The sequence below is a fragment of the Corythoichthys intestinalis genome, chromosome 6 (assembly GCF_030265065.1).
Source record: "Corythoichthys intestinalis isolate RoL2023-P3 chromosome 6, ASM3026506v1, whole genome shotgun sequence".
Lineage (NCBI taxonomy): Eukaryota > Metazoa > Chordata > Actinopteri > Syngnathiformes > Syngnathidae > Corythoichthys > Corythoichthys intestinalis.
The window spans coordinates 50651758-50664920 of NC_080400.1; the positions used below are offsets into that span (position 1 = coordinate 50651758).

The 13163-nt window shown below is 38.2% G+C and overlaps 2 protein-coding genes across 3 annotated transcripts in view; both read right to left on the minus strand.

The window, feature by feature from the left end:
• The window catches only part of cul3b (cullin 3b), a 42920-nt gene extending 35255 nt beyond the window's left edge, over positions 1 to 7665 (minus strand). Inside the window, exons 1-2 of the mRNA XM_057838960.1 lie at positions 7588 to 7665; positions 2674 to 2871 (exon numbers count right to left, since the gene is read on the minus strand). Coding sequence (XP_057694943.1) covers positions 2674 to 2871; positions 7588 to 7650 — 261 coding nt within the window. The 5' untranslated portion in view covers positions 7651 to 7665. The remainder of the gene's footprint in view (positions 1 to 2673; positions 2872 to 7587) is intronic.
• A 1042-nt stretch (positions 7666 to 8707) lies between these two features.
• Positions 8708 to 13163, minus strand: part of LOC130917493 (cGMP-dependent 3',5'-cyclic phosphodiesterase) — a 384643-nt gene continuing 380187 nt past the window's right edge. For both annotated transcript variants that reach the window (XM_057838955.1, XM_057838956.1), the window contains exon 31: positions 8708 to 12809. In XM_057838955.1, the coding sequence (XP_057694938.1) occupies positions 12575 to 12809 (235 nt within the window). In that variant the 3' untranslated portion in view covers positions 8708 to 12574. The remainder of the gene's footprint in view (positions 12810 to 13163) is intronic.

The window sequence follows — 13163 nt, forward strand, 5'->3', positions numbered from 1 at the left end:
TCATAATAACCACATAACACAGTCATGGGCATTAATGAATGCTTATGACTGATGTCATTAAGTGTCTTTCAGCAGATTTAGTCTCTCACTCCATTTATGTCCCGCTCGGATCTTTTGCGTCCATTGATAAGTGAGATAATTCTCACAATGTAATCTTATTCATGTGTACAGCAGCAACATTGGGAAGAGTTCCACCGTTGTCAGCACATAAATCGTCCTCAAAACTATCTTCCATGAAAACATTTTCATTTGATTCAACATCTAAATTGCTGAAGAAAAACAAGTTGTCCGACAAATCGCTGTCTATGGTGATTGTACGTTCTGCTGCGTAAATACACATTCCTCCCCGTGACGTAACAACTGCTATCAACAATGATTTGCCACGCTGTTGAATTGGCCGAGTGTCTTTGGAACTCTTGCTGCGTGGGTAAGTAACGTCAGTTTTTTTTTTTAAGCACGGAAAATATTTAATGAAGGGTGACAGGTTATTTCTACTAGGGCTGCAGCTATCAATTATTTTAGTAGTCGATTAATCGATGAACTAGTTAGTTCAAATAATCGGATAAGGAAATTAAAATACCTCTGCTCAGCCTCAAACGGTATAAACAAGTAAATAAGTAAGGATCTGTGTACAACAAAAGAACAATTGACTTACTTACATAGCAAAAGTCTGCTGGCTTAAATGCTGCACTTTTTTTTTTTTTTACAATGCTCTTAACAAATGGTTCAGACACATATTCCAACAAAAAACGGCTAAATATACTTGTAAACTAAATTTCAAATGGATTAAAAAATATGACATCAAACAAAAACTTGGCTAATGTTGGTCTTAACATGGAGCAGCGGGATTCAGCCATGTGAAATGAGGCAGACTAGAGGGCAGTGTATGTCCCCAAATCAATAAAATTAAATGCAAACACTTTCAAAATAAACCATTACAATGCCATTTTAATTAAACGAATACTCGAAGCAGCAAAAGTTAATTTGAATCTTTTTTTTCTAATCGAATACTCGAGTTAATTGATTAATTGTTGCAGCACTAATTTCTACATACACTATATAGTAATTGAAAAAAAAAACAATTATGTATTTTCGGAATGCCAAATATTTCCTCTATAAGTAATAGACACCTACACGAAAAAGTATGTAATTGCCGATATCACAAATCAGTTATTAGAAAATAACAAATTAGAAATGCACCCCCACTCAAAAATACTTAACCTCAATCAGGAAATTGATAAATTAGCAAATCTACCACCACAAATACGCTTTGGTTTAATTAAGAGACATTTTTGCAGTTGCAAATTCAAACATGATATACGGTGACATGACATTTTATGAACCATCAGTGACTGTATAACCAGAAAAATAGTGGATGCATCATTTGAGCACACACATTTTTCTTAATTTACTCAACTGGACGTGTCCATTAATTTAGAACAACAAAATCTACACCCACCAGTGACAACTGGAGCTCTAATGAGAACAAATACAATAGCTGTTTGGCTTTCATTATTATATAAATAATTCTTATTAACAGTATGTTTACTCTTGTAGTTGCAGTGGTAGTAAATGTACTAAATCATGCTGACAGCTCTTAACAATGCCGACACACTCACATAGACATAAGACTTGCTACAAAATTTTGATCAGTCATCTTTGTGGGCAACTGCAGCAGCTTTGAAGGCAGGCTGCGACAGGCTTGCCTGTTGTGTAAATATTGTAAGATTTTTTTTTTTTTTTTATCTTTCATGAAAGAATATGCAATGATGCTTTAGCCTTTTAATGAGTTCGCTGAGAGGTCAATACACTATCTATAACTCATAGCGTTAGCGTAGTATTCACGTTAGGATTAGCATGGCGAGCACCCTCTTAAACTCTCGTTTGTTTACATCTCGTTGTGACGTCCTGGCGGGTTTAACTATTTAAAAATAATTTACTGTTCTTGGCAAGTGTGATCATAAAAAGAAGTGCAGCGTTCATTGGTTTGGTAGCACTAGACCAAATTAATCCTTTCAGTTCCAGGTCATCATCGTAAATTTGAAGCTGTTGAAGCAATTTGAAAAATTTTAAATAAAAAAAAAAGAACATTTAAAAATTACTTTTTTGGGAAACAAATTCCATGAATAGGTTTTACCTCGGAATCCAAGCATTACACAGTTATAATATTACAATATTCACCATGTCACAATGTCGTAATGTCAAGTGTATGTCTATTTTTTTGGTCATCTCTCAGCATAAAAAAATGATACTTTTTCAAGCTAATACACATGCTAAGACTACGGGCGGTCTTTTATAGAATGCCGCCATGAAATCACCCTTCAAAAGCCTTTCTTTCCCCCTTCTATATTAATCATGTGTTGTAAATTAAAATTTTGACCCATTATCAAAAAATTGAAGTACAGCATTAGCGCCCTCATTATTTGTATTACATTAAGTCGAAGATTGATGATTGTTTTGTTTTTAAATCAAATGTGGCATTCTCATGCTGAGTGCACTCCGATTTCCGATGTAAAACAAAATCCAAAATATAGGAGGGGTTGTTCTGATATTCTCAGAGCTTCATGTGAACATGAGATGAGGTGACAATTGATTGCAGTCTCAATAAGTGTTGACGTTAAGTGTTTTAGACTCAGCAAAAAAAAAAAAATTAAGTGTGTGTGTTAAACTTACTTTATTAATCAGATGTTCAGTGACCACCTCCCGCAGACCCGTGTACAGCTTCTCTCCATGTTTGTGGAGCACCATGGTGTAGGCATTCCTGTAAAGTTCCTCAAAGCTCAGGCCGCTATTGTTCTTCCTCTGTATCTCCTGTATGGCGTTCTTCAGAAGGTCCCATATATTGTTCACATACTTTTCATCCATTGTCATCTGCAATGTAAGTATTATGTAATTATTGTATCATTTTTTAATGCCAAAATTAAGAATATATATATATATATATATGTATTTTTTTTTTTTTTACACTGAGATTCCATCCAATTTTCGTATTGCTCGTCTTCATTAGATTCACAGGTGTGCTGGAGCCTATCCTAGTTTACTTTAGACAGCAGGTGGGGCACACAGTGCTCTGCACGTATTAACTAACAACAATGAAAACAATCACACCTACACCGGCTTAGAGCAATTGGGAATGTCCATGGTTAGGGACTTTATTTAATATTTTAACAATCAATAATGAATAATCCTACATTGTTCTCCAATCTTGAGTCTCCTTATATTTCCTTTCTTTGTATACAAAACAATTAAGGATTTCCGGTACAGATTTAAAAAAAAAAAAAAAAATTCCCATCCAATCTTCATTTTTTACTGATACCTACGGTATATTTTAATGTAATTAAGAATAACGCAAAAATAATTCGACCAGTATTTCGTAAATTTTGTACATGTTTACATAATGAACTGTATTGCAACAAACATGCTCTTCCAACCCAGCTTTAAAAATACATTACAAGTGTATAAATCCCTAATAGTACAAAATTAATATCCAAAATTACAAAAAAATAGTCAATACTTCAATTGTCAAAAGAGAATGTGGCAACTTAAAAGATGTTTTATCTAACAGATCTTACTCATGCTACATTACCATATTATGACACCTTGATTAAACTGAACAATATATTACTTCAACCGTATTTTTCGGACTATAAGTCGCAGTTTTTTTTTTTCTTCTTCATAGTTTGGCTGGGGTGCGACATACCCTGGAGCGACTTATGTGTGAAATTATTAACACATCATGATATCATTTCACATCTTATTTTGGTGTTTTGGAGTGACGCTGATGGTTTGGTAAACTTGTTAGCATGTTCTTTATGCTATAAGTCAGGGGTCCCCAACGACCGGGCGGTCCGCGGCGCATTTGGTACCGGGCCGCGCAGAAATAATAAATAATTTATTAACGACTGCATTCTGGCCAATTGACTTTGGCCTGTGCCGCTTAACACACCAATATCCCTGTCTACTCTAGATATACAACTACAGGATAGGAGGTCGTCATAGAAATGCATTGATTGGGCTGTTAGCACTAAATCTCGTTTTGCATATCTATGCGCGCTTGGACTCGATAATAACGTATGACGTAGATTGTCGCCAATCACATTTCTTCCCGGAAATAATTAGCCCCCACACTAGAATGACTGAATAACAGACGTCTTTGGACAGACTTTTTACGGGGAAATGGGAACCTGACAAGCCAGAAGATGTGCCTACAACCTCGAAGAAAACAAAATTTATGCTACTTCCCAATCACTAAAGACCCACGAACTGCGAAGGAGTGAATTCGTGACCCGTATGTGAATAAACCAAGTGATTCTAGCATGTCTGTGGAACAGGAATATCAGCTTGTAGAGATCGCAAATCACGGCGACTTAAACGTACATTTGAGACAACTCTACCGAAGTTCTGGATTAAAGTCATTTCGGAATATCCTGACATCGCTAGGAGCGCGCTGAAAACTGTGATACAATTTCCAACATTGTGTATTTGTGATGATAGCTTCTCTCACTCTCCCATCTCGGGACAATCTCGTCTCAACGAAACAAACTCAGGCCTCCCACTGATTCAGCGGGTGAGTTGTATTTTTCCCCTGCACTTAACACGACGGGGCTAAAAACAAATGCTATTTTATATTTGCTGTATTTTTCTGCCGCACATTGCCGGTGTTCTGACAAAGTTGGCATGTGCGTAACGTTAAAAAGGACCGCGAATGCAGCGATTCCAAAGTACACACTACAAACTTTCTTTAAAAGAAATATCAACTTACGTTTGCCATGTTAGGTGCACACAACAACTGCACGTAGCCCTCTCCCTAAACGACTTTGCCGTGTCGTTAAGCATTAATTTACGCCATTTCCGTGTTGCAAATGTATGTTTATGATGTAAATAGTTTTTTAGCACCATTGGATAACATTGAGAGTCCAACTGAATATAAAAGAGGGCTTTTTTCACCGCCACAAAAGCTTTGGGAGCAAAATTTTATAAGGATGCAAAATTTAACAGGACACCGGTCCGTGAAAAAAAGACCCAAATCACACCGGTCCGTCGTGCAAAACAGGTTGGGGACCCCTGCTATAAGTTATCTGAACTCTCAATAGCTATGTTACGTTAACATACCGGCCACGTTCGCATTTCATTGTTCATGCATCATGTAACATTATCATACTGTACACTTATTCAGCATGTTGTTCTCTATTGTATTTTCATTTTAAATTGCCTTTCAAGAGGACATATCTGTTCTATGTGTTGGATCTTATCAAGTAGATTTCCCCCCAAAATACGACTTACACTTCGGTGCGACTTATACATGTTTTTTTTCCTCTTCGTTGGGCATTTTATGGCCGGTGCGACTTATACTCAGGTGCGACAAAGCGTGATCTAATTGAGTCTCATATGAATGATTTAAATGCTATTTAGAGTGATTAAATTATGGCGTTAAAGATGATGCAATGAAAAATGTGGGGGAGCCGACATTTTGTGCCAATGCAAAAAGTAAGTGTGGAGCCTTGGCAATATTTATCGCAATGTTAATTTTTACCAATATCGTTCAGGCATGGACTTCATAATGTATTGACATTACACATTCCCCAATCACTGCGTCACGCCTTCCAGAAGGGGGCCGTCCAACACTCCGCTTCATTTATAAGCAGTCGGTCACATGCAGCGAACTAACACCGGATATAGTTTGAAAAAGTACATACTTTTGCTTTTAACCAAGAATCGAGACTCTTTTACGTCCATATCTATAAAGAATTCAGGGATTTAAGCATTTATTAAAAATAATTTTCAACTGAAAAAGCTTTGTTTACATATGGCGGCCGCTAATTTCCTTACTGACTAGCCTCATAGTTCGCAATATTTACGTAAAATAAATGCTACCGGCACGTTTTTTTTTTTTTTTCGTATTTAACCAACAACCGAGACTGTTTTCATCCATATCTATAAAGAATTCAAGGATTTAAGCATTTATTCACAAGAACTTTCAACAGAAAAAGCTCTGTTTACATATGGCAGCTACTAATTTCCTTACCGACTAGCCTCATAGTTTGCAATATTTACGAAAAATAAATGCTACCAGCACGTTTTTTTTTTTTTTTTTTTGCTTTTAACCAAGAATCAAGACTGTTTCACGTCCATATCTATAAAGAATTCAGAGAAATTCACAGAAAAAGCTCTTTGGGTTTCTACTCGGTCAGCTTTGATGGAGATAGGCCCCCTATGGATCGGCCCTGTCAATACATTATGAAGTCTATGGTTCAGGCCTAATTTATATTTGTTTGACTTCTTAAGGGCTAAGTAACAAAATGAGCCAGAAATCCAATGGCATTGCCAAAAGATACAGAAATATATACGTTTTATACCCCGCAACACTCCGGGAAAAAGCGGAAGAGGAAGTACTATAGAAAGTACAGTACTGTAACATGTTTGGAACTTTTGTTCAAATAAAAACAATAATACAAAAACAAACAAACAAACAAACATTTTTTTTTTTTATTATCGGGACTCGGACTCGGCAGATTTTCAAACCGAGTGCAATAATATGCGATCGGGACATCCCTAACAAACACCATACAAGTGAGATGAGGACATTGACATTTTTTTGCATGAAATAGCGGATTATTGTGAACATCCATTTTCTGTTGCTCTTATCATCACTAGGATCACAGTTGAGCAGGTGCCTATCCTAACAGACTTCGGCGTACACCTGGGACCGGTCGCCATCTAATTATAAAGCACACATAGGAAGACAATTCAAGGACAAATTATCGTCTTCAATAGGGAGATGTATTATGGATAGGAAAGGCCTATTACCAACAAATTCATCCAGATTATTTGAAACACTGGTCACGGTCACGCAGTTCAAGCCATCGTCAGAACCCGAGGAGCAGCCAGATCTCCCATTTGGATGACACACAAGCTCGCTCGGCAAATTCCACCAATGAATTTGTATTCGACGCTAAATGAGGTCAGCTGAAAATAAGGTCCACCGATGACTTGCAGACAAAGGGAGTGTCAGGTGGACGGATAGGATTGCTACAACGCCACTGCGATTCCAAATATCGACCCATTAAGTTCGGTTGTCAGCTCCATTACAGAATTTGAAAACCCAGAACTATGCTAGAATTGTTAGCATCTAAATGTAGTGACGCCTTGTTCGTTTATGAATAACAGCAGTGTGGTCCCTGACATAATAGCACCTCCTGGAACGTCAATTGTAAATGACGTCTAATTAGGTTCTGGATCATTATATGGTCAAAGCCTGAAAGAGTCAAAACAACAAGTGTCACGAGTCAAGCTAACGTTAGCGTCAGGAGTGCCGAGCTAACGTTTGGGCTTAAGGCTGTTGAGAAAATGATACAAGTGAAAACATTTAAATGAACGCCTTGGCGTGGGTGTAATAAAACACAAAAGGCACCAATACAGACGACAATATCGGAGGGGTTCAACGACATTTGACGGCACCCCTGTTTGTTCGTTGTCATCTACTGCTCAGCTGGTTAGCCTGTGAGCTACCAGGCAGCAGCCCGAAACCACGGTGGTCGCGTCACCGCCTGGCGGGCGCGCAGGGCATCGTCTACGGCGTACACTTACAGGAAAGGCCCGTATCCTCATTTTGGTGTCCTTCTTGGTGCCGCCTTTGCTGAGATTGGACATGGTTGCCTCGTCCGTGAGCTCTGTATTCACATTAAAAAGTTGTCCAGGGAGGGACGGGCCGACTACTGGTTCTTGGAGCAGCCGATTAGCTTTCACTCGACCTCGTAGCTCCGCGTCCCGGCGCAGTAAGTTTATTGTTGACAGCTAAATTGACTAGTAGTACTTGGCTCAGCAATGGCGGATGAGCTACAAGTCTCGTTGCGCAGAGCTCACGCGCTCCAAATCACGCGAGATTTGGACAAAAATTGACAGTTTATTTACACTCGAGGATTTACAGCCACGTCGTTTGCAAATTGGCCAACGAAACGATTTTTACACAATAATCTAAACTAATCTGTACTGATTCTATTTTTTCCTGGCAGTATTTCATCTTTACTCCCGATTTTTGTGGTCACATTCTTTAATCTCTACCTGCTTTTAACTCCTATAGTATATATATTTTTTTAATCGACAGGTAATTGCACACATGGCATCACCCCTTTGTGTCTAATCCAGTGCTTTCTGATGAGAAACGTTGCATTTTTTTGGACACTTGTTTATTGCCAGTAAATTTGATGGGCAATTTTGTATATTCATTATATCATGACTCACGGTTTGACCTTTTCTTATGGAATGTCTGCACCTCTCCATCCTAAAATCCCTCAGTGAATCATATTGTCATTTATTGGCTCTTGATCTGAAATAATAAAATTGGAACCTGCATGAAAAATTAATTTGACTCTTTAGATTTTCTATTCTCTCCTTCCACATAGCTTTTCCATCTGAACAGTAAAATATTCGCCCCTCAGTATTCTTACACATGATTTCGTTGCTCAGGCTATCCTGGGACGTCTTTTCAGTATTGTACAAATATTTAGGATAATATTTTTTTCAATTAGTGAATGAGTAAATAGTCACAAAGAAGTAAAATGATGAAGATCATTAGTGACAGAGCTTTGTGACTTATTCAAAGCTCATTTTCATCACCTTGAAAGAATGACAAAGGTTCTTCAAACAGGAGTCGGTCATGTTGACAACTTTCATCACATTTATTCCACAAATGAACCAAACAAAAATGTCATCCATTTTTCTTTTTCTCAAAAATATCATTGTTCATTGAAAGTCAAGATATAGACCAAGCACTCACCCCCCCCCCCCACACAAATAAAAAAACAAAAACAAATGACCATTTATTCCCCAGTAAAGTATCTTTTATACACGATCAGATTAAATTCTTGTTTGTGCTGCAGTGTCAGAAACCCAGAATACACAGTTTTCTTTTATAGTGTCTCTTAAAAAAATCTCACTTTCATTTTTTGGGGGGCAAAAAAAACCTCAAAAGAAGCACTTTAATTACATCCTATTAGTAATAATGACAGAAAATGTAACATTTCTTCTTCAAACCTTCCTATTTACAGTTTTAATTTTTTTGCCACTGTTAACATGTGAGTCACAGATGAGCATTGAAATGGAATTAGACTTCTGCTTCTTTTTGATGGGGATTTAAAGATTGGCTTCAAACACCGAAGACGACATTTCAAAGCTGGCAATGAAGTAGAAGACAAACAAACAAACAAAAATCAACGTAAACAAATAGACCATACATTTGTTTTTAACTTTCAAGCTCAGCCAAGGAGTCCAAATTCTTTACCTGGCACAAATAACCCTGACTCTCTAAAAGCAGCAGACAATGACAATTAGACCCTCAATATTCTTCTGGGATTAGAAAAAAAGTCACACTTGACTGACCATTATCCCAAAAGCCTCAGGGAGCTCAAACCTCAGGAAATAAATTAACAAGAGGCATGGGATCTAACATTGTCACTCAGGCAAACACTTCATATTGCACATGAAGAAGGCAAGTACACGAATGAACTAACGTGGTATAGAACAATGTCAAACGAAAGCTCGCGTGGGAGAGTAACTGTAAAAACACATCTATATGCCCTTTGAAAAGATTTCAGTATAGAAAAGACTCAAACCAATCTCATCAACCAATGCTGTTTTCTAATGTTGCCCCCCCCAATGTTACACATTGAAAAACAATCAGTACATGTACACACACCCTGATTGCATTATTTGATGCTTTCCTGCACCTCCACTTGCATTATCGGGGACATAACGTCATTTCAAATAAGCCTAAAATACAACTGTACTAGTTTAATTGGAATCATCTCTTTCTCTGCTACCCACACAGCCACACTTCATTGGCTCACTTGGTCATGAACTCTCTGTCATCCACGCAAACACACAGCCTACATACAGTGCTCTCCATTACAGATAGTTACAGTGTATCACAAAAGTGAGTACACCCCTCGCATTTCTGCAGATATTTAAGTATGTCTTTTCATGGAACAACACTGACAAAATGACACTTTGACACAATGAAAAGTAGTCTGTGTGCAGCTCATATAATAGAGTTCATATATTTTCCCCTCGACACCCCTGGCAACAAAAGTGAGTACACCGCTTAGAAACTACGTACATCCCTAAATATCAAAATTGAGTACTGCTTGTCATTTTCCCTCCAAAATGTCATGTGACTCATTACAGGAGTGCTGTCAGCATTGCTGCAGAGATTGAAGAGGTGGTGGTGGTGGTCATTCCCACCACCATGCTTGACTGTAGTTGTCTTTGTACTCCTCACCTGGTCGCCGCCACACATCCTTGAGACCATCGGAACCAAACAAATTAATCTTCATCTCATCCGACCATGGGAGATGGTTCCAGTAATCCATGTGCTTTGTTGACAAGTCTTCAGCAAACTGCTTGTGGGCTTTCTTGTGTACCGTCTTCAGAAGAGGCTTCCTCCTGGGTTGACAGCCATGCACACCAATTTGATGTAGAGTACAGCGTATGGTCTGAGCACTAACAGGTTGACCCCCCATCTCTTCAATCTCTGCAGCAATGCTGACTGCACTCCTGTAACGAGTCACGTGACATTTTGGAGAGAAAATGACAAGCAGTACTCAATTTGGACATTTAGGGATGTACGTTTTTTCAAAGGGGTGTAGTCACTTTTGTTGCCAGGGGTTTAGATATTAATGGCTATATTTTGAGTTATTTTGAGGGGAAAATAAATCAACTCTATTATATGAGCTGCACACAGACTACTTTCATTGTGTCAACATGTAATTTTGTCAGTGTTGTCCCATGAAAAGATATACTTAAATATCTGCAGAAATGCGAGGGGTGTACTTACTTTTGTGATACACTGTATGTTGTGTAACTCCTCAGTGGTTGGCTTGACAAAAGATGCAGCATTTCCTATTCAAAATAAGGTAAATTTGGCGCAACAGTTAACAGAACCCCCAACGTTTCTAAATGAGGCACAATCTGAGAGCTGAAAAATAACTTTTGAACATTTACTTTGGGAATAATTTCTTTGATGGCTACATCTCTGATTCCATTTGTTTTTCAGCCACACTGGCAACAAACACTTTGCCAGTACTAATTGCCAAATGGTGGCTTTATTCACAAAGCAAACAGGTGAAATGGCAACAACATAGGTCTTTACAAAGGTTATTTCACAAATATACATTTTCTGAGTGTGGTGGTTGTTCAGTCATCACACTGATAGTCAAGCTAGGTCTATAACAAATACACAATAATAAACAGACTCTTTTATTTCAGTCGGTATATATTAAAAGCTCTAAGAAAGGCAGCAAAGATGCACAATAAGGCAGATCCATATGACACACTCCATGGAGCACACTCAACTATGGCTCATTTACACAACCGGTTGGATGGATCGTTTAAAGGGCTTCAGTTTCTTCATTTAGTGGTTCTGTGAGAGTATTCACAACAACAAAAAAGTAGGTGAAGAGAATATTATAAGTTGTAAAGTGGGTTGGAATTTTATAGATTTTTTATCCCTAGAATGTAATGTGACTGTAGTAGAGGGAGCGATTGTCAAATTATTTTGTCACCAGGTTTCTGAAGTCAACGGAAATTGCCTTTGTGGAATTTTGTAGTAATGCAGCAGTGAAAATGTATGAAATACTGTATATTTTGAATCACTTAGTACAAAAATATTCTTACAGTCATGGAAACACAGACTGCATTGCATTTTATCATGGAATAAGACATCACAAGCATTCTTAGGTACTGTAATTTCTGGACTATAAATTGTACTTTTTTATTCATCGTTTTGCTGGCCTCAATTTATACTCAAGACCCGCAACCCTCTCTGACACATACACACACTCCAAACCTGCCCTCTACTTCCAGAGTTGTTCAGAAGTGACACAGTGAAAATAGACTTTAATGAATTTAGAAGTGATTGGGAGTGAGATAGTTTTGTAAATAAGTAATGTTGGTTTGTTTATGTAATAGTAATATGAATTACTGTTAATATGTTACGTTAACAGACAGCTATTTATACTGATAGTCTCCATTTTATTGTTATTGTTATTTCATTGGTATCTTTTTCCACTTCATTGTGTATTTTTTGGCTGGGATGACTTATTCTTATGTGCGATTTATAGTCCAAGAAATACGGTAGATGGCAATGCTCAGATATTCTAATAAATATCCACCATCATGAACATGTAGCTCAAATGATAAGCACTTTATATCATGTTTACATGACAATGCATTATCCCTCCCCCGAAGGATGTTTGATGTGTGTTGATGAGTTTGTACAATCTTAATCAGAATGAGTACTGCACGTATGAACTTGTAAAACATCTTGTCCAGTGTCACCGCATCACCACCTGCGCTTCCAAACTGAGGACACGAGTAACATGGAGCACAAGAACCACTTCAGATGCTTCGGATCATTCGTCCATTTGGATTTGTTTGAACCGTTGTCCTGTCCGTCTTGCGTGGCTTCTGAACATCTAAGTGACTGACAGGTAGTAGTGAGATCCTTCCAAAAAGGTGTCCTCAGGCTCTTTATTCGACCACAAAACAACTTTATGACCCTAAAGACAGGCTACCGGCGTCACTGGCCATGTCCCCCTTCACAATCGTCAAGGCAGCCGTTAAGGCAGAGGTGGTCACTCCCGAAAGCGCCCTGGGACTGCAGTAGCTCATATTCCTGGTCCAAGAAGTCTAGGCTGTTGTTGCTAGGCAACCCACGGATGGTGAACTTGTGGGACACTTTGGTCCACTGCTCCCGATTGGCCGACACTCTCTCATAGAGCTCCGTGGCCCCGGGAAATAGTTCGGACAGCAGCCTGAAAGAACAATTTGAAATAGAGGTGTCAGTTTCGCAGTTGACTGAGGCTTACACCTTTCGTTACCAATGGTTAGTGGTCACTGCTAGGGATATGACTGGAAGTACACCTACCAATTTTATTGAGATGCAAGACAATGGCGCTTTGAAAAATTTTAACTTTAAAAAATAATTCTTCGAGGACACTACCAGTGATCAATTTCTTAAGATACCGTATATTCATTATCATGATAAAATAAATGGTTAAAAAAAAATCTCAACCATAGCTTCTTTTAACACTATTCATAGACTTCATAATGATTATGATGGGTCATATCCATCATACAGTGCCCCTGCCCACATCAAGAGGAGTTTT